Source organism: Pteropus vampyrus, unplaced genomic scaffold (assembly GCF_000151845.1).
Source record: "Pteropus vampyrus isolate Shadow unplaced genomic scaffold, Pvam_2.0 Scaffold82, whole genome shotgun sequence".
Taxonomy (NCBI): domain Eukaryota; kingdom Metazoa; phylum Chordata; class Mammalia; order Chiroptera; family Pteropodidae; genus Pteropus; species Pteropus vampyrus.
In genome coordinates this window covers 4739142-4765718 of record NW_011888863.1, presented here as the reverse complement: position 1 = coordinate 4765718, position 26577 = coordinate 4739142, and the positions used below count along the sequence as shown (strand labels likewise).

Below are 26577 nucleotides of genomic sequence, written 5' to 3'. Positions count from 1 at the left end.
GTCTAATATTACCAAATTTAAGTCTTTAAAATTTTTTGAGCTGTATTTCTCTTATCCTAATCAAGAATGAAGTAGTATCTAAGAGAAATATCATATGCATTTACTTTTTCTCTCTCTTTCATACCTTTATTTCCCAAACTTATTGAAATACTGACATTCTCTTATTATTTTCATAGCACAGTTTGTGTGTAATGTAATTGATTTATGAGAAAACATCATCACGTTACAGGGACAGGTATCACATTACAAGGGCTGATGATAACAAGTCATGACCAGAGAACTAGCCCTAAAGAAGCTATAGAGAATAAAGCATGGAACTCTCAGCTGCTTTGATTTGCTTACTGTTCTGTTGGCATTGTGGTACTTATGTTTACTATGCATTCTTGTGGGGTTTTTTTGTTTACCATTGACCTTCGCAAACTGTTTTTTAAGCAGAATTGCAAAGTGAAGATCAAAGGTGATGGAGGAGAATTAAAAGTAACTGAATGTGTGGAGGGAAAAAAAAAGCTCTTGGGTCAGTTTGATTACCAGATTATTTTTAGTTTATAGCAACAAAATATGTTTATGCCTTTTGATCCAAACTTTTAAAATAGAAATTTCTAAAGAAAAAGTAACTTTGTTATTGCTGCTCTTAATCTTTCTAACTCCTTCTCCCTATCCCACTCAAAAAATTGATTTCATAGTAATTTTTAATGAGGTTAGGTACCTTACAAATTCAATTACCATGTTACTGCATATTAAGGTGTGATCAGGAAATTTTGGTCTAGATGACTATTATTAGGTACTTTAACATTCACATTACATTTCATTTTATTTTAAGAATAATTATTCAACTTTACCTGTATGTTCTGTTGTTTTTATTTTTTAGCATTCTTAGTTTATGTTTGTTTATCACTTTGTAGAAGGACTTTATCAGCAAGAATAAGTGAGTTATGTTTACGAATTTTTAGCATGATTGCCTATGTCATTCTGTTCTTCATACATGTAAACTTAGCTGAGGATAAAATTCTTGCTTTATGGTGTTTTCCACTCCAAACTTTATAGACATTTCGGCACAATTATTTTTTCCTTTGTAGGTAATACGTTTACTTGAGCTTTTTTTCCTTTCACTTTTGAAATTCAAATATTTATCCTTTATATTCAAGTGTAGATCCCCTTTAGTTTTTTTTTGGTCCTTGGTGATCTTAATTTTTAAGTCATTTTTGCTCGTTTGTTTGCTTTAATGTTCAAAGCAATGCCTTTCTCTCTGTTTTCTAAATTATATGATGTTGAATTTTGTGGAGTGATTATCAATATCTTTATCAATCCTTACCTTAGATACGTATTTTGAACTTTGAGTTCTATGAGATTACCTTGATCCAGCAAGATCAGTCTTCTCTTCAGTATCTTCATTATGTTTTAAAATTCGGTGATTATATTTTCCACCTCTAATATATTGTAGATCACTCCATTTTTTGTCCGTATGATGCTAAATCTCATTAAGAAATAATTAACACTTTTCTTCTTCTTTTTAGGAATGGTTTTATAGAGGAAAATTAGCTTAAGTATCTCAGATTGACCACTTCTTTCAAATTAATGAATATATTAATATACCCACTGATAAACTGATTTTCTTGCTCATCTTTAGGATTGGGGAAGAAGTGGTCTATTATGTTACTGAGAATCGAAATAGAATGTTATGTCAGTTTCTATTGCCTCTCCCTTTTTCCAGACCTAGATGAAAGGAGAAAGGTATATAGTTTAGATATCCTGTGTTTCTAAGTCAAATTAGAGCCACAAATGGTTTTGGAAAGAAAGGAGGAAATTACAAATGGGTCCAGGATGGCAGAGCAGTTCACCAGGGCACCCCAAATTTCCTTTCCTGCATTTGTTTTAGGCTGAATTTAGGTAGAGTAAATTCTTTAACCAGTGTGACCATCCTCAAGAGCAACCAGCTGTGGCATGTGGTGGTCTTCTTGCTTAATTTTGGATACTGTCCAGGCCACACAATGACTAGGAAATAACAGTGCTGTGGAATGCCCTCACCATGTGGTCTCTGGCACTTGATTGAATTCCTAAAAGTGTTCCTTGGATGGAGACTGCCTCTTTCTCAAGTGTTTTATCTTTTATCACCTGTTTACTCTGTTCCTCTGAATTGGGGATTTTACTTGCTGCCTAACATGGACTTTTCTGTCCCATGAAATAAATTTTCTCAGTTTAGTCTCCCTTGTGTTACATAAGTTCTCAAAAATTTCCAGCATGTGGATGCTAATTTAGAATAATTTAAAGTAATGATATAAATTGTGTCCTAATTTTTATGTTTCTCTGGACATTGTTAGAATTGGTAATGTAGAGACTTAATTATCTTGAACTTATCCTCAAATTTATTTACGCTGTTTCTCTAACATTCTCTTCATATTCTAAGTGTCTGTCAGTCCTTCTCTTCACATTAAGTCTCTGATTTTGTTTATATATTTTTTTTCTGGATAGCTTGTCTCTGTAGCTAAAATTTAAGCTCCTGAGAAGCATTAACTTTTTCTTTTTTATAGTTCACAAAATGTGAAGCATAATGTCTTGTTAGGTATTAGGCACTGATGAATATGTTAGAATTATGTAATTGTGACATGATTGTTGATTATTCCATTGTAAAGAGTTTCTGCCATCTCTTCCAATTATTTGTGGAATAGAAAAGTTTAAGTTTAACCGTCATGTAATTAAAAGTCATGTCTCAGCTAGAAAGTTAGGAACTTAAAAATGTTTAATTGTATACTTTTATCAGTAATTTTTAAAATGTTTAACAATGTTTCTGGTAAGTATTCATTCCTTTTTCCTAATTTCTCTGAAAATAAGTAATGTAAAATATTAAGTATATTTAATATAATAAATATTTAAGAAATAATTTTACTTATTTTCAAATTTTACTCTTACTGTTTTAATATGCACTCTGAATATTAAAAACTTAACCTTAATAGCTTTACAAGTTTCTAAATTGTGATTACTCAGTGTACTGCGATGGTTACTGTTTTGCTATTTGCTATTATATTTCATTGATATTTCTTTATTTTAAAGAATTATTTTTTTAAAATATGGGAAAGTGAGGACTCTGGCAGAGTTGGGTTTATATACTGTGTCTTACTCTGTTATTTTGAAAAAATATTTTACCTTTTGAGGATTTTCTTTATATGCAAAAGGGAAAGAATAACAAAAAACTTATAAGGTTGTTAATGAAAGTTACATTAGACAATGAATTAGAGTAGCATAGTGCCTAGCAAAAAGTAGGCTATTCAGCATTTCCTTTACCCTTTGTGCTAAGCATTATACTAAACAGTTTGAGAAAGTCAAAGGAAGAATAACATAGTCCCTACTGCCAGTTGTTTTATTCACAAGGTAACGGGAATGGTTGCATGCAGCCTCATCTGTTTGCTTTGCTGTGTTTTACACATATTGGCATTTTCCTTCTGTGCTGTGGTGTGAGAAGTGTTGGGAAGTATGATATAAACAAGTTCAGCAGGAGGAATAATCAGAGTAGTTTCATGTAATCAGAAAGATGGGGTAATTTAACCTGGAACATATAGTTTGTAGAATTTAGATAGACATGAGGGTCAAAATAACAGTGGAGGAAGGTTCCAGGTTGATATAATTAAATTACCAAAGGCACAGAGGTAGAACTATTTGATAGATGAGGGATTCTTTCACTTTATTAGAGAGCAAGGATTTATAGAGAGTAGTATGTTAGGGCCTGATAATGGAGGGTTAATTAATAAATTAAAAAAAAATATTCTTATGAATTGCCTTTATGAAAATCAAAAGTGGAGCTTTTGTTGCGAAATTAAACTGTGAACATTGCCACAAACCATGAGAAGCTTCCATATTTCCTTCTGATTCTATAAGTAGCCAAGTCTGATTTTGAATTGATGAAGACAGTACCTAGATAAAATTTCTTGAATTATTCTTCATTGATTAATACATTTAAGAATTACAGTGCTATTGTTTAGCTCATTTTCAAAAACTGTTGATTTCATCATAGTATTATCCCATCAGGAATATGGGCTTTGGAAGCTTGAGTATTGTATTTAAGCTGTATGTATTTTTTTTCCATTTTTAATAATCGTAAGTTTCATGCTGGCATCATTTAAATGATTTTAAGTCCTAAAATACTATTCTGTACATATGATAGATTACTGACTTGTATCCATTCCTTTAAATGTAGATAACTATAACTGGCAAATATTTAATTAGTAAAATTTCTTTATACTATTTTTGATTAAAAATATCTTGTTTAAACTTTTTATGTTGACTTATTGAAGATTAAATGTAAATCATGAATACTTGTTTTTAGCAACACTATAAATTTGTTTCTTGCTCAAAGAAAAATTTTAAAAATTATGACATAAAAGCCAAGAGAAATTGATAATGCTAGTGATTATGTTTTCCTTTATTTCAGGTGATATTTGATCTTTCACCACAGCAAAAAGAGTGGCAGAGGTAATAAGTAAAGTATTGTGGGCCATAAAAATCTAGGTCACATTTTGTCTATTTTTTCTATTGTAAATTATTAATAGATTAGCATATTTCTCTAGGCATTTTTTTGTATGAAATATTAGCAGAATATAGTATATAAATATAATCTTTATACTTTCAAAAATTTTATCAGATCTTAGGAAAGTCATGTACAGTTTCACCTCTAGTGTACTTTGAATCATGAATACACTTTAATTTCATTTAAAATTTTATTAACTAAAATTTTTAAAAGCATTATAAGATCATTGTTTCAAATTCAGTTTGAATAGAAAGGATATAAAGTAAAAGTAAAAGCCTTCTCATCATTCCATAAACCTAGTACTACTGACTAGTGGTAATAATCAGAGTTAAATTTCTTGTGTAATCTTTTAGAAATCTTCTGTTCATAAACATTTTGGTATGTTTTGTATGTTACTTTCCTAATATGAATGGGATCATTCCATATGTTTGTTCTGTAGTTTGCTTTTTTCATCTAACATGATATTTTGTACATCTCATATCACTACATATAGTACTCCATTTTCTGTATAAACTAATTTATTGGATTGTTATTGACAGGTATTTAGATTGCTTGTAAGATTCGAATATTAAAAACAATAATCAGTGAAAATTGTTGAACCTAATTTCTTAGTGTATGTAGTTTCTAGAAATGGAATTTTTCTTCCAGAGGATATTTAATTAACATTTTGAGGGGGTGGCTCCACAGTGTAGTGGTTATTAGCACATCTGCTTTACATGCAGAATGTCCTGGGTTCGCTCCCCAGGTGGAGCCTCAGACCATACCCTGGGTGCGCCAGGCCCCGGGTGCACAGGAGATGCCCTACCTTCAGAGATCCAGTTCTTAAGGGGAAATGGCAACATCCATAGGTCAGGGGTGGAAGTGGGGGTGGGAGGAAATTAAAGAGAGGGAGGGAAAGAACATTTTGATAAGTTTTTCATCACAAAGGAAAAAAAATTAACTCAGGTGTGATGGCTGTTAACTAAACTTATTGTAATTATTTTGCAATAGCTACATAATCAAATCATATGTTGTATACCTTATAAAATGTTATCTATCAATTATATCAATAAAACTGGAAAAAATTTTGATAATGGCACGTGTTAGCAAAATAGTTTCACTTATACTCTAAAACTATATGAGAGTACTTATTTCTATACAGTCTCAACAATAGCAAGACCTTTTTTTATTTTTGCCATTTTAATGGGTGAAAAATTGTACTTGTTTTAATTAGCATTTTTTTTAATGTATCAATTGAATATCTTTATTGGTGAGTTTTTTTTTCCATTTGTACTTTTTTGTGTGTGAACTTGCTCGTTCATGCTGTTTACCTATTTTGCTTGGTTGTTGGTTTTTTCCCTAACTCTAAAGAATCTTTTGTATGTTAAAGAAATTAGTCCTTTGTTATAAGTAGTTCTCCCACCCCCGGTACCATAGACTGTTTTTTTTCTTTTTTGGTTTCCAGGTTATGTCTTGTGCTTAGAAAGGCTTTATTAAAAATAAATATTTTTATTACATAATTTTATTATTACAAATAAATATTTTTTACCCATCTTTCTTTAAATTTTCTTTCCAGTCTCTAATTATATTTCAGAGGCCTTCTCTTTTAATTTCCAGTTTCACCATTTGGGGAGATTTTAAAATTAAGGTTGAAATTGAATGTAGTTGAACAAAAGAACTAGGGCTTAGATGTCTCTGGGTTTCTAGTGCTTTAGTAGAAAAGCATCTAGAGATGAAATGTGTTGCTTTAATCTGGACATATTAAAGGGAGAAGCCACCTTTCATTTGGAATTTTATTCATTGCTCAAGACTAGTAATAAGTGGGAACAGAGATTGTGTTTTTATTGTTAAAATGTTAGACATTTTCCATCATAATACAGTTTTCTATGTACCTTCATATATGGAATATAAGCTTGGATATTTATTGGTATATTTGAGGTAGAAGTTACACACACACACACACACACACACTTACACACACACACACTCACACACTCTCTACATATAGTTTGATGTCATTAACCTCTTTTCCCACTGCCCTGCACTAAAAGTTAAACTCTGGAAATACTAGACATACAAAAATGTGAAGCTTTCAGTTTCTACTAGCATTATATCCAAAGATTTTAAGTCTCCTGAGGGTGGAACCTGGCTTCTTGAGGCTTCCTAGAGAATGGCGTTCTGCTTTTAAACAAATATTACTGAATGGACTAGAGATATTCAAGCCCTGGCATCCTGAATAATGTATTTACCAAAATGTTCTTTACCTTTAGAATTTGCTAAAAAGAGATCTAAGTTTTCTCTCAAGTGATGTTCTTCTTTCTGAAAATATTTGGCATTCTAATTAATCTCTCTCAGTAGTAGTAAATCTCAATCCCTGGATATAGCCTTTCTGATCTCTACTTTTTATTTCTAGATTTAAGATTTATTCTGAACTAAATTTATAGTCTAAAAATGACTTATTATTTTAAATCGGCCTGTTTTACTAGGATTTTTAGTGGATGGTGCATCAGTATATCATCACTTGCACTTCTAGAAAATATTTATCATTATAGTAGGATATGAGGATGTGATCTATTATCAGATTTACATTTGCTTCCTTTTTAAAGTACCTGTATTTGTTTATAATTTTTCAAAGTTATTTATATATGTACTTTAGTTTTTAGAGTAGTTTTTGAGTGAAAAATAGAGTTCCCAAATACCCTCTGCCCCTACACATGCACAGCCTCTGCCATTATCAACATCTGACACTGGAGTGGTACATTTCATACAATCTTCGAACCTACATTGACACATCATTATCACTCTAAGTCCATAGTTTACATAGGAATCACTCTTGATATTATATATTCTATGAGTTTTGACAAATGTATGATGACGTGTCCATTATAATATCTATAGAATAGTTTTGCTTCCCTAAAAATCCTCTGTTTTGTTGGTTTATTCCTCCTTGCCCTCTGTGTATGATTTTTGCACTTGAAGGCTTTGAACTTTGATACAAATTTTTGCACTTGAAGAGTTTGAACTTTTTGCACTTGGATGTTAGTTAAAATAGAGAAATTAAAGAAGTAGAATAGGATTATATCTAAAAAGACAAAGTTGTTGCTAGTAATGGTAGGAGATATTAAGTCTCAATAGTAGAAGTGTTGGAGGAAAAGCCTTTATTCTTGGTTTTGTTGTTTGGAATGAGTAATTTCATAAGTTATTGTGAATGTAATAATTTTGTAAAAAAATATTCAAGCAACTAATTTACTCTTTGTAGCTAGGTATATTTAAAAAGAATCACATGGGTTCTTAAATGTATACTTTGTTCTCTATAATTTTATGCCTTATATGCTAATATTCTTTTTAAAAATTATAGGTAGAGCAGAATAGTTTATTTAGAATGGTCTTGTCATAGAATAAAGTTCAGATTTCTTTGGAAAAAAGAGACACCAGGTGATATTAAGTGGCACTGTGGCCTGGTTTATAATGAGAATTGAATACTTGTGCTATGGGGGTATATACCCCACTTTAAGTCTATCAGAATTATTATGTGTCCTCTTAATTGTCTTATTTTATGTGTCTGTAATACTTTATTCAATGACTGACAAAAAGTGAGAATTTTGTAATTGCTGCATGCATGCACGAAAGACATATTTAGATATTTAGATAAACAAAAGCTCCTTATTGGTGAACCAGACTGCATGTCCATTATTGATAGAGTCAGACAGGCTTATTGTGGAGCCCAGCTGTTATACCCATAGCCACCTTACCTCTCTTTTTTTACTTTTTAAGAAAAATGACCAAAGAAATCTTGGTACTTTTTTTAAAAATAAAGTCTTGTAGTAATAAATGTGTGGCCTTGCTAATTCAGCTAACTATTGTTATATTTAAAAAAGTGTTGGCTTTCTTTGTGTACCTTACCATATTTATAAACTATTGCTTGTTTGTGTTATATTTAGGATGCTGCAGCTGATTCAGAGTAGACTGCAAGAAGAACATTCACTTCAAGATGTGATATTTAAAAGTGCTTTTAAAAGTTCATCGACAGCACTTCCACCAAGGTGAGATGTATATTTTAAATGTGCAACTATTTATTATGAATTTCCTTTGACATAATTTTATTATTGATTTAGTCCTCTGAATCTCATTTCTCAGAAAATATAATCATTCTGTATGATGAAAATATCTTTTTACTCTAAAATTTATAGCCAACGATATTGATCAAGATTATCACAAATAATATTACAGCTGATCCTTGAACAACATGAGTTTGAACTACGCAGGTCCAATTATAGGCAGGTTTTTTTTCAATAACTACCTGTACTGTTTTTTATTCATGGTTGGAAGTCCATAGATAAGAAGGGCTGATTGTATGCATTGAACTATGCCATTTTATATAGAGGACTTGAGCATCTACAAATTTCGGTATCTTTGGGTTCTGGAACCAATCCCCTGCTGATACCAAAGAACAACTATGTAGTTAACTTTGGAGGAATTCAAAAGCTATACATGTGGAAGTCAGCACCCCTAATACTTACATTGTTCAAGGGTCAATCATTTTCATTTAATTTTCTCTTTTATATGTATAAGGTATACCTCCTTATAAAATTATATTAGGTTTTAAGAACAAATTAATTGCATTTATCATTATGATGTATAAATTTTGATGAGGAATTTGTTTTTTTATTTTATTTTCTCTTCCTTTATAGATTAGAATAGTTTATGTTCAGAAATGCAATAATCATAAAAATGATCATTTAAATTTAAAACTCTAGGTTTCACATTTGCTTAGGAAGAAAATGTCATTGTCTGTTTGAACTTAGACAGCATGCCCTTCTCTTACGTCATTCTTATTGCCATCCTCCTCTGCCCCACAAAGTGGCAAAAACAGATAATGAAAATATATCTTTGTTGGACTAATTCTTTACTTTTAATCTTCTATCATTGGACTTAGTCCTCTAGTTACATTTGAGAACCATGGAATTTTATATTTGTTAAATATATATAATTATGCAATTTCTTTTCCATTTTACAGATGTATGCTTTATTATAAATATAGACTTCAAAAACATGAGTTTCTATTTTTGACATTTATAACATTACCTAAAAATGGATCTTTAAAGATTTTTTCCCCTCTACTAAACTTTTTCACCATGAAATGTTGACCTTATTGAATGTTTTGTAAGCAATCCTAACATATCTTGTTATAATAGGGAAGAGGATTCATCCCAGCCTCCAGATGCTTGCAGAATTCGTGGTCATCTCTATGTCAATAAAGTAGCAGGAAATTTTCACATAACTGTGGGCAAGTATGTTCTTTTCACCTACTGAAAATCCTTTAGACAAGTTGGCAGTGTGGTTAAAAATAAATTCTTTGCTCATCAAATAATACATTACTAACTAGTGAAGGACTGCTTAAAATGTCGTGTATTTATATTTTTGATGTCTCAAGACTGATGTTCAGGGCTTTACTCTCAGGATGGGGAAGACTACTAACTTTAAAAACTACTTAAAATGTTAAACAGTCATGTCATATTTTATGTATTAAAGAAGTGAGCTGTAGGTAAATATGAACTTGCCAAGTTTTAGTAGCCAAACAACTCTTACCTAGACATTTCTTTAATTTATTCATTTTGCTTGCATGGTAATTGGTTTTTGTTGTTGTTGTTGTTGTTTTTCATTTGGCAATCATCATCAAAATGTAATCCTTAACATTATTCAGGATTTCATATCCCTTATTTGAGACAAATATTTTGATGTAGTTAGATATTCGTCATGTCTAGGATAAAGTTAAATTAGGTGGAAGTTAAGAAAAAATATTAGACCACCTACCTTCATAAATAACACCCAGTACAGAACCTGTTATACAGTAAATACTCAGTACATTTCTGAATGAATAAATATATTTTCTGATCTTCCCTCCCTCTCTCCCTGCTTTCTCCCTTCCCTTGTCCCTTCCTAAGATGCAAAGCTGAACAATTCTTCATTGTAAAAGACAGTTTTTGATGAGTACTTTCTGTGCACCAAGTACCATGCTAGATACCAAGGGTGAAACTGAAAAAAAGGGAAAGGTTTTTGTCCCTGTGGTGCTGACATTTTATGAGAGTCCAAACATTAAACAGTGAATTATACTAATGATTATTTAATTATAGTTATAGCAAAGGTATCAAGGAGAAATATGGCTGATACGAAATTATATAACCCCACCTACTCTGTAAGTCAGCGGAGGCTTTATTAAGGAAAACCTTAATAGGGTTCAAACTAGTGGCTGATTAGGAATTTTGCATATAAAGGAGAGAAGGGCATCAGAGAGAAAGGTTACAAAGCAGGAAAGACAGTGGTTGGACATCATATATATATATGGATAGAAAGATAGCATTAGACTTTTATGCATGATTATTTCAGTGTTTACAGTGATCAGATCAAACATTTGTCTTCATTGTCCTACTCTTAACATTCATTTTTTGTTGTTTTGTTACTGTTGCCAGCACCCATTCTCCCCATCCTCAACCCATAGCTGGGAACTTTACAATTTTTTGGTATCATGAAATTGTAAATAATGGTAAATAATAGGTGGCTCAAAGAAATGTGGAAGATTTTATTGCACCTTTGGATACAAATAATATCCTACTCCAAAACTAACTAAAAAGAGTAACTTTGACAAATATCGTATGAGCTTCTATATATTGTGGTTCCCAGTTTCAACTTCTTGCTTCATGTGGTGTAACTCATACCAGCAATAAGAGAGGTCAAATGGAAAAGTATTTGGTTTGTATCTTATCCTTATCATCTCCCAGATATTCCTTAAATCCACTCTTAATTTTTTGGTACTAGATTTATTAAGTTCAATATTGATCTTTTTGAAGATCTCACATTACCTCTCAGGCACAATATCATTCTCAACTGTATTATAAAGAAGAAATAAAAAGAACATGATTTATAACATAATATTCCAATATGCAAATTCTTCAGCATGAATACATTAGATAAGGTAGGGAAGTAGGCAGTTGCTTGCCACTTATATGTAGAATCATTAGGTATACAACAGCTATAAATGCAGAGTAAAACAGATGTATTGGCCACTCAGATATCATGAATGGTATTTCTGTTAATGAGGTGATATTCTGAAATAGTGAACAGCTCTTTGTAATACTGTGAACGAAACAAAATAACAACATTCTCTCTATTTCCTGGGAAATTTACTGTATATTGAACTACAACAAAGTATTTTGTATAGGTAAATTCTAGATCCAGATCATTACACATAGGTTTTTCACCTACATAGGTTTTTCACCTACATATTTTGTATAGGTAAATTCTAGATCCAGATCATTACACATAGGTTTTTCACCTACATAAATGACACTTAGAATGTTTGGAAGTCATGCAAGATGTGGAACAATATTTTTGTGTGTGTGACTGTCATTGTACTGCAGGATGCCTTGTGCTGCTATCCACTAAATGCCAGTAGCTACTCCTCCTAAGTAACTGTCAACCGAAAATACCTCCCCTCAGTGCCCTACAATTTTCAAACAACCTTTCCTTCACCGAAAATTAGTGGAATAATACATCAGAGCACATGAAAAATATGAAATTCAGATTTCAGTATCTAAAAATAAAGTTTTACTGGAACATAGTCGTGCTTAATTAAAGCTTGTGAAAATTTGTTTTCTCTCCCATCATGTACCTAACTATTTGATATCTTCAATTTTGCCCTTGGCCTTCAAAGCCTAAAATATTTACTGCCTGGCTCTTTACAGAAAATAAGCCAACCCCCAGCTTATTATATTGCTGAAATTAGTAGACTTACCTACTTAAATCATAGGCCAAGTATGTTCTTATTTTATACTAAGAAAATTACACAATTGGGAAAGATCTCTTTTCTGATTTTAATTAGCTATATTTTTAAATGTTATTACTTTAATCTTTTTTTCCTCCTTTCAGGGCAATTCCACATCCCCGAGGTCATGCACATTTGGCAGCACTTGTCAACCATGACTGTAAGCAGTTTCTGAAGATTTTCTCTATGAAGAGGCCCTTGGGAAAAAAAAGTGTTTTTTATTTGTTTGTTAATTTTTTAGTGCAGGTGCAAGGTAGGGCTTTGAAAGCGGGCTGTTCGAAAACAGGATATCCAAAGGAGAAAATAAATGATTAGATTTATTGATTCTAATCCATTTTTTCTTGTCTTTAAGCTACCTGTATTTATATTTAGTCATGCCTCGAAAGTTGCTAAAGTTAGGAGGAAGTCTTGGTATTCCTTATATCACTTTGTACAAATTTATGCTAATCTAATGGATAATGAAGGAAATATACTTGAGGTATATTTCAATATGTAAATCTAAATATGGACATATATACATGTACATATAAAGTACTCAAGTTATTTTCTTATGATGATTGTCATAAATCTTAGTTTTTAAAGTCTGCTTTAGAGAATAAAACAAATAATAAATTCCATAAAAGGTCACTTATGTCACATTTAGCAGTGTATTATCTGATCATTTTCATTATTTGGCTTCATGGACATCATCCCAGTTATTCTGACAACACAATCCTATTACTGTGTGATGATTTGGACCAGGAAAGACATATAATATTTTTTAGATGTCAATTTGTATGTAATCATGAAATTAAAGATATATCATTTTATCAGAATTTACTTACCCTTGTACGTTTAATTCCCACATATTTATAAGCATTTTTCTCAAAATTATTGTGGTTTTAAATACTACATTGTTATACCTGCAGATTTTAGGTGTTTTTATTTGAGATTAGATAAGATTGTGAACCAATCTATAATATGTGTTTTGAATAATATAATTTCTCTACTTAATTGGTTTTATATTTTGCCTCTTAGCATACAACTTTTCTCACAGAATAGATCATTTGTCTTTTGGAGAGCTCGTTCCAGGAATTATTAATCCTTTAGATGGAACTGAAAAAATTGCTGAAGATCGTAAGTACTTAATAGTTATTGTTGGAATTTACATGTAAGCAATTGTTCTTATATTTTAATATTAATACATTTTTAATAATCCTCTTTCTAACCCTCTTATAACAGATAAACAGATAAATCTTTAAGTGGTTTTAAGTAGTTGATAACTTTCAAGTGGAGTCATGTGCGGAGAGACTTTGTCCTAGTAGGAGATAAAATTTAAATATTAAAAATGGCGGCATAGAAGAGACTAAAAAATTAAATGTAGGCTGCAGAAGTTGTAGAATTTAAAAGCTATCTAAATATACGAAAGGTTAATGTATTTTTAGGGCATAACTGCTTTTCTTTTTCCAGCTTTATTGAAATATAATAGACAATTAGTTGCTCGTATTTACATTGTACAATTCAATGAGTTGTACAATTCAATGAGTTTTTAGTTGGCAAACAATAATAGTTTCAGTCGTATGGCATAGTGATTAGAGGTCTATCTAATTCACAAAGTGATCATCCCACTAAATCTAGTACCCCTCTTCCCCCTTACATGTTTATTACAACATTATTAACTGTTTTCCTTATGCTGTACTTTATATCTCCATGTTTATTTTGTAACTGTCCATTTGTATTTCTTAATCCCTTTGCCCTTTTTTGCCATCCCCCAACCTCCCTCCCATCTAGTAGCCTTCAAAATATTCCCTATTTCTGTGAGTTTATTTCTGTTCTTTGTTGTTGTTGTTGTTGTTTATTTTGTTCTTTGGATTCCACATGTATGTGAAATCATGCAATATTCATCTTTCTGTATCTGACCTATTGAATTCAGCATAATACCCTCTAGATCCATCCAGACAATATCTTTTTCCAACTCCTTTCTTTTAGTCTGTGTGTGTCTTTTAATCTGAAGTGAGTCTCTTATAGGCAGCATATGTAGGGGTCTTATTTTCTTATCCATTCAGCCACTCTCTCTCTTGGTCGAAGCACTTAATTTTTTTCTATTTGAGGTACTGGTTGATAGGAATGTAGTTATTACCATTCTTTATTCCTATTTTTGATACATACTTTTTCTTCTTAAAGAAGTTCCTCCAACATTTACTATAATACTGGCTTGGTATTGATAAATTCCTTTAGCTTATTTTTGTCTGTAATGTTCTTTATGGGTCCTTCTACTGTAACTGATATCTTTGCTGGATAAAGTATTCTTGGTTGTAGATCCTGAGTTTTCATCACATTGACTATTTCGTGCCATGCCTTCTGTCCTGCATAATTTCTTTTGAGAAATCAGCTGCCAGTCTTATGGGTGCTCCCTTGTAGGTAACTACTTTTTTCTTGCTTCTTGTAAGATTTTCTCTTCGTATCTAACCTTTGGCATTTTAATTATAATGTGTCTTGTTGTTGGCCTCTTTGGGTTCATCTTTTTTGGGACTTTATGAAGTTCTTGGGGTTGTATGTCTATTTCCTTCACCAGGCGAAGGAAATTTTCCATCATTGTTTCTTCAAATAGCTCTTCAACTTCTTGTTTTCCTTCAGGTACCCTTACAACAAGGATATTTTTACATTTAATTGTGTCCCATAGGCTTCTTAAATAATTATTATAATGTTGGCTTCTTTTTTCTTGCCATTCTGATTGAGTGTCCTTGGTTTCTCCATCCTCTGTCTCTGTGGTTCAGTCCTCTTTATCCACTCTGTTGATTCCCTGTAATATACTCTTCATCTCAGATAATGTGCTCTTCATTTCTGACTTTTTCCTTTTTATAATTTCCAATTCCATTTTTATGTTTTTTATCTCTATGTTAAAGTTCTCATTGAATTTATCTACACTTCCCCTAAATTCATTGAGCATCTTTATAACCAGCATTTTGAACTCTGCATCTGTTAGCTTCCTTGACTCTATTATTCCTAGATCTCTGTTCTGTTCTCTCATATGGCTTCTGCTTCTTTGTCTTCCCATTTTGGCTGCTTTTCCATGTCTGTTTCTATGTACTAAACAAAGCTCCTAAGTCTCTCGGTCTTTTTAACATGGCTTTGTGTAGTAGGTGTCCAGAAGCACAGTCCTGAGAGGGATTCAACTGCAGGCCAAGTTTAGCCCCAGCCTGTGCCCCTTTGGGGCCACCTGTTAAGATTCAGCAAGCAATCCACAGATGCTGTGCTTATAGTTGCCTCAAGAAACCGCACCAGAAACCGAGGCCAGCTGCCACCAGTGTGAGTCTTGGCGCTGCTCAGCAAGGAATACTTGTGGAGGACACAACTGGATGTGGTTTGGGTGGGACCACAAGTTTAGGGAGGCAGAGTTGCAGGGACTCTTCTGGGCGGAGTGACCTGTTATCCAGTTTGATGATGTGATGGCTCTGTGTTCACACACTGGGAGGGGAGAGGACTCAACGGAGGAACAGTGGATACCTGTGGCACTTCTGCCCAGGAGAGAACCTCACCTCCTACTTGATTCCGACAACTCACTGCCCCTCTGTAAGTCCCTGGTGCCCCCTGTGCAGCTCACCTGGCACTGGTGCTTAGAGCGAGCAGGTCCATCACTACAACAGTCCGCTTATGGACATGGTCCCTTTAAGAGGCATTTGCAGCTGCCGGCTGCCACTGCTGCTGCCTCCATCCCACTCAGCCGCTCGGGCCTGGACAGCTTTGCATCCTTACCTTATCCTACCTTCTCTCTTTGCAGGTGATTAATTATTGCTCTCTCTAGTTGTTGTGCTTCTGTTCATCTAGATCCCAGGCAACTTTGCTTGCTGTTTGCTTAGTGTTTCTGTCAGATCTTTGATTTGGTCGCAAGAGGGATGAACAAAGCCTCTATATCATCTACACCATTTTTTTCCCATCCTCCATAACTCTTTTTCTGTATTCACCAAAGAAAGAATAAGAACAAAAAAAGTTCAATATTCTAAGAATTTTCTTCTTTGTATGCTTCAGAGTTCTAGAATAACATTTTAGAAACCTCTCTGGAGAATTTTACAAACATCAGAGACCTAGAGTTATTCTAGAATGGCTTAATTATTAACACAAATAGAAGTAATATAGCATAGATACCTTTTATTACTGGTTTTTTAAACCTTCTATTCCATTTATTCCATTCTGTTTCAGTCTATCCAAATGTGAATGAATTTTTTTTTTTTTTTACTTTCATAGCAAGTCATCTATTCTTGTTTTCTGATGTTTTTGGTTGTCTTTCCTCCTGTTAAATAGATGTATTCTATGACATGCTCCACCTATAGGACCTTTTAAGGATGTTTAAAGTTTCCTGTGCTAGTAGGAATTCTAGCCTTTGCAAAACTGTAATTAAGGATTTAATTTTTTATTCAAATTGATTTATTAATATTCTTGTCAGTATTTTATACTTTAGCATAGTGTAATCTGATACAATAAAGATGTTTTACATAGAATATTGACTTACATTCATGAGTATATATATGTTTACATATGAGAATGTTTACAATTTAAGGATACTTGAGCATACTAAATTTGGAAATGTGTGAGTAGAAACCTTTTGAGAATTATAAACTCTATTTATTATAATCTCATCTTAAGTATGTGCTCATTCTGTACCAGAATGTATTAAATATTACTTAAGAGATGTTCATTTGAAAACATGTTGATTAATACTTTGTTTCAAGATGCTAAAAGGAACTATAAATTTCTACACAAAAGGGGTTCTACATAGAAACGGATTCATTTTCAAAAGGCTCTTTTTAAGCCTACTTATTCCAAACTTCAAAAAGACTAAGAGGTATGCAGAGTTATATTATAAAATGCTACTAGATGAATGTCAGTAGGTTATTCAAAGCTTTAAAGCAGGTATACTCTTCTCTTTCCTAATATATTTCTTATTGGGCCTCTTTTTCAAAATTAAAAAAAAAATCAGCATTATAAATCTGCTGTGTTAAGGTAACTGCCTCCTCCTTTATGTGCTCCAAAAGTTTTGAAGGGATTACTTAGCAATTACATCTTTAATACTGTGCAGATTTGGACATACAACCTTTGTTACAATTTGTGGCTTCCAACAAAATTTCATTCAGCCGTATTCCCCACCCCCACCCCTGACCTGGCAATGAAATTATTTAACAAACTGATAGCCCTTTCTTGAATTAACATTAGACAGATAGGTCTTCAGTAGTTCTTTGGCCACAGCTTAAATAGTTTTCCAATTTTTCCTGTCATATTTCTTTGACGCTTGGTGATTATTATTCATTGCATTGGCTCTTCACTCCTCACATGTGGTGAAGTTCCCTTTGTCCTTAAATTTTGCCTCCAAGTCTAATGATCCCACCTATGTATACAGCATTATTTATTGCCTCACTACTCTCAATTTCATTTTTTTTCCGTAAATAGTTTATACCTGAACACCGTTTTTTCTCCTAGCACTTTCACCTTGCTCTCTCTATGACATGTTGAGTTTATTTGTAAAACACTTCAAAACTAAGCACAGCCTTGAGCTGTTTACCTTATGTCAAAGAACAACTTAAAGGATGAAACTGAAGACCATCCACAATTGATACGCCATCTATCAGTGGTAGACAAAGCTAACATCCTTTTGTCCTAATATTGTCTGTGATAATGTTTAGGATGTTAAGCTGAAATCAATAGTGGAAGAACTTGTCAAAAACTTTGTTTTTGAAAGTTATATTGGTACAAGTAGTAGGAGAAATAAGAAATGAAATTAAAATAGGCTTTGCTTTATTATATTAGAAACTCATTTAATGATAGTGTTTAAAGAAACCATTATGCATTACTTCTCTTCCTCTTCTTTACAGTTTTATCCTTTCCTCCCCTATTCTGAATTACACTGAGATAAGAGACAGAGAAATTGGATTGATGGAAATAAAAATTCATTCATGCTGAGCGAAAAAAGCTAGACACAGAAATGTATATACTGTGTGCTTCTGTTTATATGAAATTCTAGAAGATGCAAAACTAATCTATGACAATAGAAGGTAGATTAATGGTTGGCCCAGGGCCAGAGATAAAGTGGATTGACTGTGGAGGGGTGCTGAAAATGTTTTTGAGGTGATGAAAATGTTTTATATTTTGATTGTGGTGGTAATCATATGGGTAAATACATTTGCTAAAATGTATCGAATCATTTGTTTAAAATTGATGCATTTTGTTTATGTACTCACAATTTTATGGATAATTATTACCATGTGGTGTGAAGTACATCTGTTTTCAGGTCAAACATAATTTTTTAGAACACATGCCAAGAGATTTAATGTTTTGTATGACGCGAACTGTTTAAAATTAAATAATAATTGGTAATATACTGTTATTAATGACTTGTATTGAACCTAGAAATGTCTAATGACTATATAAATATGATGATTTTGATTACACAGAAACCCTAGGCCATCATTGAGTAGTTTGTTATCTTTCTGCGGTAGTATCAATTTCTTACATTTATCCAAAGGTTGGCTAATTCAACTTTGATTTATTTACATGTCTTAAGATATTAGTAGACTCTGAAAATGGGTCCAGTGGTGGTTATACTATCTTAATTTTAGCCTTATTAATTTCTGTTACTATAAAGAAATGCTGCTTTTCCATATTTGATAAAAGGATGATGATGATTATAAAGGTGTCTAAGTCACTAGTTCATCTTTTTAAACATTTCATAAAAGGTGTGCGTGTGACTATTTTATGCTTACTGAGAACTTGTTTTACCAAGTATGAATATATTGCCTTCATTCATTCTTTTAAAATTATTTGTTGTTAAATATTAAGTCATATGTAGCATTAAATTTCAGATTAAGTGTATTTAATAGAAGGGGGATATATTTGGCACTAGTTTTGTTTTTACTGGATTTATGACAAAAATATATTTTGTTTTTATTCTAGACAACCAGATGTTCCAATATTTTATTACAGTTGTGCCAACAAAACTACATACATATAAAATTTCAGCAGACACCCATCAATTTTCTGTGACAGAAAGGGTAAGTTGACTCCAACTGAAAAAATGATTTTTTGAAGCATTTTATTGTCCTCCTGCAACAAAATAAGTTTGTAGTTTCATTTGGTGCCCTCCCCTATTTAAAATTTGTGAAAGTTTTCAAATGCATTAACATATTATTTTGAGCCAAGAAAATATCAGAAATAGGTACATATGTTCTAGAGCAAGAAAAGAAGTAGATTTTTTAAATCTGAAAGGTTTTGTATTCAATTAAAATTACTAACCTACGATGGTATTATTTTATTCTTAATATCTTAGTTTTTTAATGCGTTTTCTCATGCATTGGTATAAGCAGTTTTTATCTGCCAGCAGATTCTCTGATTTCTGTGTTTTACTTATTTTTAAATTAATGTACCCACTCAGGCATGCATGGCTATTGTGACTCAGATAACAGATTTTGAGGGTTCGCTTTCCTAATTTGTGCTTGTATTCATCTAATTGAGAGGACAAACACACTACAACCTCAGGGTGGGGTAGTCTTATAAATAAATATAGCAGCGAGGATCAGAGTTTTAGAATTGGACAGTGTAAAAGATTTCTCATTTACTTTGGGAGTCATATTTTCTTATTATTGTGTTTAAAAATGGTGAATATTCAAATACTAGTATCCAGAAGAATTCTAAGGCAAAATATTCAAATACTAGTATCCAGAAGAATTCTAAGGCAAAATTTGCTTTTCTCCATATGGAGTTTTCGTTTGATAGTCTTATAACTTAGTGATGGCTGTATCTCAATAATTGTAGAATTTTCCTTATTCATACGAGATTAAATACTGAAGATTTTAGGGGTGAAGTGTCTTGTGTTTATAACTTTTCAAATGGTTCATAGGAAAAATAAGTACGTATAAATGTGTGTGTCTGCGGTGTGCATTTTCACATAGAGAGAGAGACTAGGTAAAGAGTATACAAGTATATATCATGCTTCTTGCATTTCTTGTAGGAGTGGGGAGAAACCATTTCTAACTAAGGTCAACACCACCCGAACATCAGACAGTCTACACAGTAACAAAGCTTTTGGAAAAACAGACACACTTACTTTAACATGAAGTCACTTTATTGAACAATGGCTTTGTAAGACTCTGTTGTATTAGTAGAAAAGGGGTTTTGTATTGTCTCAAATAAAATTGTTTTAATTTCTCTTGTAATTTTTATTCCTAAAGCTTGCAGTTTAGTTATACCTTAGTAAAAATAGATAGGGCCTGACATAAAAGTCATAACAAAGCACTCTTGCAGCATAGTTGTTTTGAGCTATAATAGAAATTTATTAGAAAGTTTGCAAACTTGAATTTTGAAGTGTAAGCAGGATGGAATGAAATAGAATATTTCTCAGTTTGCACACTGTGGTAGGTTTATAATTTTAGTTACATTTCTTTCAAGAAAAAGATTCCTTTAAAAACTGAACCAGTAGCTCAAATGTGATACCTTTCTTTTTTTGTTTTTCAGTTACAGTTGACCATTAATATTACATTTCATGTGTACAATGTACTAGTTAGACATTTATGTAATTTATGAAGTAATTCCCCCTCAATAAGTCTAATACCCATCTGGCACCTACATAGTTGTTACAGTATTATTTACTATATTTTCTATGCTTTACTTTACATTCCTGTGACTCTTTCATAACTACCAATTTGATATCTTTCAAATTAATGCACTGTTTTCTTCCTGTATTGTATCTCATAGTTTAAAATGAATGCGAAGTGAATTTGTTTTTAAATCTGATCATTTATTTATTTTTTAATTTAAATGTTTTAATTTTTTATTATTGTGACATTGGTTAATGAAATCCAGTAAGTTTCAGGTGGACAATTCAAGTATAAGGCATATATATACATCGCATTGTGTGTTTACCTCCCATAGTTAGATTTGTTTCTGTCACCACGTATTTGACCTCTTTTACTATTTAAGTGACAGGAACTATATGTGATTATTTTGTAAATTCTTAGCAAAGAAATAGTATAAAAATTATGTCAAAATATGAACTTAGTTTTTATTTATTCAGTCAGTGAAGAATGTGCCATACAGTTGTAAGCTCTTGAGCTCAATAGAAAACTTGAAACTGATCTTTTTGAGAAAATAGGGAAGAATGATTCTGCTCTCTTGATGCTTCAGAAGCTAACCACATAAAGAATACAGGACAATTTGATTATCTCTCAAGAGTTTTGTCTAGTAGGGCAATTTATAAAGAGATTGGATGTCCCTCTCATACAGTCGGGCTGTAGGGCTTCATATTAACTCTGTGTAAGTAACCTGATGACATGAATACTGTTTTTCTCCTCCTATCTCTCCCCTTCCTTTTGCCTTCCTTTTAGGAACGTGTCATTAACCATGCTGCAGGCAGCCATGGAGTCTCTGGGATATTTATGAAATATGATCTCAGTTCTCTTATGGTGACAGTTACTGAGGAGCATATGCCATTCTGGCAGTTTTTTGTAAGACTCTGTGGTATTGTTGGAGGAATCTTTTCAACAACAGGTTAAGATTTATTCCTTTTTTGGGTCTAATTTATGAAAGTGTTGCTGATGCTTTTACTTAAAAGGGGCAAGAAATATACACATTTTCATGTTTTGATATGTAAAGAATTTTTTATTGAAGACTTAATTCTAAACCTTCAAAATTATATTGCTTAAACAAATATAACTAAATTCATTGCCTTCAGTGATTTAAGGGAGATTACTTAGTGAGCTAGAAAGTTCCTGAAGTGAATTAAAGTTCTGCCATTTACTTAGTAATAACCTTGTATAGATCACCCACCTTTTCTGAAGTTTTCTCATCTATAAAAATGGAAATAATAATATCTAACTTGCAAATGTGTTATATATAGGATTAGGTGAGAAAATAACTAGAAATAGTAGACACTTGAATGTAAATTTTCTTTTTTATTTAAAGTATTTTTAATTGTACAATATGTAAAATCCTATCTTATGCTACTTTGAACTATGTGATATGTGAAACCAAATATTTCAGTCAGTATTTTCATGATTCTTGGCTTTTTTTTGCCCTGAGATTATGGAGTTCTCTCAAAGATAACTTGAAGAATTGTAAACACAAAAATTTGAAAGTATAATAAAGAAAATAGTTCCTTCTTTATCCCCAACCCCTATTCTATATTACATGGAGCTGGGTAGTTTATAAACTTTGAATTATAGTTTTTAGATGATTGATTAGCTTTTCTTATGAAAGTCTTTGTCACTGCTTCATTTGTGGTGCTGGTATTATTTATTTTTCATAACTGTGTGGGTGTGATGTATTAAGCACCCTTGAAAAGATTGCTTTGTCAAGGTCATGAATTATGTGGCCTTGTGATTTTGAAAAGAAGTCCATTTGGTTTAAAATTCACTGTCTTTTATTTTTAACTGTGGAAGTGAATAAAGCAGACTACTTTCTTTCCTTCCATAATCTTTTCCATTGTAATTAGTTTTATGGTCTTACATAGCAATTTAGGAAATAATTTTATTAAAAGCATAATTTAATTAAAAACATTTTTTATTACAGGCATGTTACATGGAATTGGAAAATTTATAGTTGAAATAATTTACTGTCGTTTCAGAATTGGATCCTACAAACCTGTCAATTCTGTAAGTATTATAGTACAAATGATACTGATCTCTATGTCATGGTATCATTGTTAAATCTAAGACGTATCATTTGGTGCCTGGAAAGAAATTGCTCAAAATAAAGCATTGTGTTTAGAGAAAATAGGGTAAGGAATGAAATTGATGCTTTGGTCTTTTTCTCTCTAGGTGCCCTTTGAGGATGGCCACACAGACAACCACTTACCTCTTTTAGAAAATAATACACATTAGCGCCTCCCAAGTGAAGGAGAAAAACTTTTTTGCCTGAGACTTAAAACCTTTTTTTAATAGTAAAATATTGTGCAATATATTCAAAGAAAAGAAATATGAATAAGAAGCAGGAATCATACCTAGAAAAAAAAAAAAAAGGAAAAAAAACCCAAACTGAAATCCTGTATATGTTGTGTCTGTTACAAATGTCCTAGAAGAAATTATGCAGCTAATCAGTGAATAAGCCCAGCTGGAGTATTTCTTTGAAGATGACCACTTATGATATTTTCACAGCAAATGGGCAGTATCGAAATCAGCCTTGAAGAGTCTGAAGGAAAGAAGTCAAACGACAGCTAAAGAAAAACGCATTAATAAGTGCGAATGTTTGCGTCCTTTTGTTTTTAAAATATGTGATGTCAGAATAAAATATGTAAAACATATGGAAAACTAGTCTAGACTTTAAAAAGTTGTGATCAGGTCACATTGTTAATAAGGGAAAACAGGGATGGGTCCCCAGGCTATAGCCATATTAATGTTAAGCCATAATGACAAGACCATTTATCCAATAATTTGGTCTTATGAAGGTAACTGCTTTTCTTTAAACTTTAGCTATTGACTTTTTTAACTGTTCGAGGTAGGGTCTTGGAAGACTAAGATGAATTCTTACGGAGGCAGGAACATAGATGCTATAATAGATAACAGAGGTTTCATTTACAGATTGTATAGTGGGCACTTATACAGTGAGAAGAAAGCATATTTTTTAAAAAATGCTAAATTTCCTAATCTGATCATTATATTATATTGGTATACTTTGGAAGCAGGGTGTGAGTAATAAAAAGATCCACTACTGATGATGAAAATTATCAGTTTGTAAAATATTAAGAGGAAGAGAATATTTTATACTTGGTTTGGTGATTGGGCAACAGGGTAACTTTAAATAAAATAGAAATGTGAGGTAGGTATTTAAGAAAAGATAATGTCATATCTGAGATTACCATATTAAACAATGTCTGTTAAGCTATAAACCTGGATGAAAGAAGCATCGGCATTCAGTGTCCTGAATGTGATTGATTCTATATTAGATTGTGTTCTGACTTTCTTACTATTTAAGAGTTGATTTTAAATTTTCAGACTATAAAAGATTAAAATGAGAAGGAGATATTCAGGTGACATTAAAAACTATATTTAAAATACATGTGCCAACATCAGTTTTCCTTTTGTAATACTTAATAATAGTAGAAGAATAATCAACCAATCTCCATGATTTAAACCAGCAGTCCCCAACCTTTTTGGCACCAGAGACCAGTGCTCCTATGAGAATCTAATGCCTAATGATCTGAGATGGAGCTGAGACAGTGATGCTAGCGCTGGGGAGCGGCTGCAAATATAGATGAAGCTTCGCTCACTGGCCCGCTGCTCACCTCCTGCTGTGTGGCCCGGTTACTAACAGGCCATGGGCTGGTACTGATCTATGGTTGCCTAAGAGTTGGGGACCCTTGCTTTAAACCATTTAGAGAAATGGGGAAACAAATTTCAAGTAAATAACAGGGCCAAGACTAAAAAGACTAGATTTATATAATGATTTTTAGAGAATAGGCTGTCACAAGATATAGTTTTTCAAATGGATATTTTTAAAAGGTTAAAAACAATGTTTTCTTGAAAACAATTGGGACAGTAATGTAACAGAGAGGAGACATACTGATAAAACTACATTGCAGTAAAGTTTATGCTGAATGATATTTTGCAGAAAATAACAGAAGAATCAATGTTTAAAATACACAATTTATCATAAAGAGCCATGAAGTTAACTGATTAATACATGTGACATAATATGCTTTGAAAGATTTTTGAATCCAGAAAATTCCAAATAGTAGATGGGCCTTCTCTGTGTTTTTGGTTTCTTCAGATATTCTTTCAACAAAATTAGACTAGAAACTAATAGAACATCTCTCAAAAGGAATTTTAACAGAAGAGTATTAGAATTTTGACTAAAGTTCAAAGTTCAGTTTTTTCTTTAATGGGAAGAACGACAATAATGATTCAGAATTATTTTCTTTTGAATAGAATGATAAGTTACGTATCTTTAAAAAAATTTAAAATTAATTTTAAAAATTACTTATATATGATTTTGAATGTTTCCATGTTTGCCAAATACCATATTAAAATTTTAATGGAATTAATCTATCCCATTAAAACTAGACAAAAATCTTCAAAGCAAAATCCTGCTTTGCCATTTGAATTTCATTATAAAAGTTAAGAAATGTTTCCAACTGAAACTCCCAAATAGCAGAGTCACATTTTTGGCAATCAGCATTAAGATTCTAACCAGCCTTTGGATGACGAATGATGAAGTATACCTGCATATTAAGATTTGTTAGGAGTTTTGATTTCACCACATGTTTATCTTTCATTACAGAGAACACTGTACTGACTACTTATTATGCACTTTGGCTTCTGCCTGGGTGTACCTCCAGTAGGATACCTAACTTTATTACTCAGTCCTCCTTTTCATTTGATTAAGGTATTCATAATACCTACATGTATATATTTCAATATAAATATTTTTAAAATTGTATATATTTCAGCCTAGATATTTTAAAAGTTAAAACCCAAATTATGTAAAATGGATTTTTTAAAAACTATGTTTGCATACATTGGCCTATAAGAAGAGATGAAATATTTAGGTGAATTCTCTGCTGCAGTATTTGTACACTTAACACTACCTCTTGGGAAAAGCTTAATATTTGTTAGAACTACAAAATTATAATTTTCAACTTAGATGATTAATATCACACTTTTCTCATATACATTTTATGATAGAAATCACTGAATTTTTATAATAAATTACAAATCCAAACAAAATTTACAATCCTTAATACAAACTTAGGAATTCCTAAAGTAATGACTAAGACCTCCTAATTTTATAATGGTGTAAGAAGAGCTATATTATGAATTCTTTTTTATGTTGAGTTAATAATTCAGGTACGAAAAATTAAATTTATATGCAAGTCTTCTTCAAAATTTAAAACTTTGAATCTTGAACTTGAGTCAATATGAATATTTTTGATTGTTTAAAAATTACTTAAACCTAAGCCTTATGACCTTTAAAATCTCACCATGCCCCTATAAAGTTTTTCCCCTCTGGTTGGAACTTTAGCAAACCTTCAGCAAGCCAAAGGGAGACACAGTTACCCTTTGTTAGCATTATCTAAATAGATCACCGTTTGTTTACTACCTTATGGTATGGTGCCTAGATTGAATATCCAGTATATCCTTATTGTTTTTTGCCCCTTTTGAAATATTTCTTTAGTAATGAAATCACTTTGCATTAAGGGTAGGAAACAAACAGCCTTGGAATTTTGTTTGGTTTTCTTGTAAGGTTTTTTTTTTTTGTTTTAAGAGGACAGCAAAAAAAAAAAACTCATTTAGTCTCT

At 32.0% G+C, this 26577-nt stretch overlaps 1 protein-coding gene across 1 annotated transcript in view; it reads left to right on the top strand.

The window, feature by feature from the left end:
- ERGIC2 (ERGIC and golgi 2) overlaps positions 1-23593 on the top strand; it is a 37684-nt gene extending 14091 nt beyond the window's left edge. Inside the window, exons 6-14 of the mRNA XM_011363118.2 lie at positions 4424-4464; positions 8440-8541; positions 9694-9789; positions 12425-12480; positions 13338-13436; positions 19245-19342; positions 21671-21833; positions 22854-22936; positions 23102-23593. Of these exons, the coding sequence (XP_011361420.1) occupies positions 4424-4464; positions 8440-8541; positions 9694-9789; positions 12425-12480; positions 13338-13436; positions 19245-19342; positions 21671-21833; positions 22854-22936; positions 23102-23164 (801 nt within the window). The 3' untranslated portion in view covers positions 23165-23593. The remainder of the gene's footprint in view (positions 1-4423; positions 4465-8439; positions 8542-9693; positions 9790-12424; positions 12481-13337; positions 13437-19244; positions 19343-21670; positions 21834-22853; positions 22937-23101) is intronic.
- The last annotated feature ends 2984 nt before the right edge of the window (positions 23594-26577 follow it).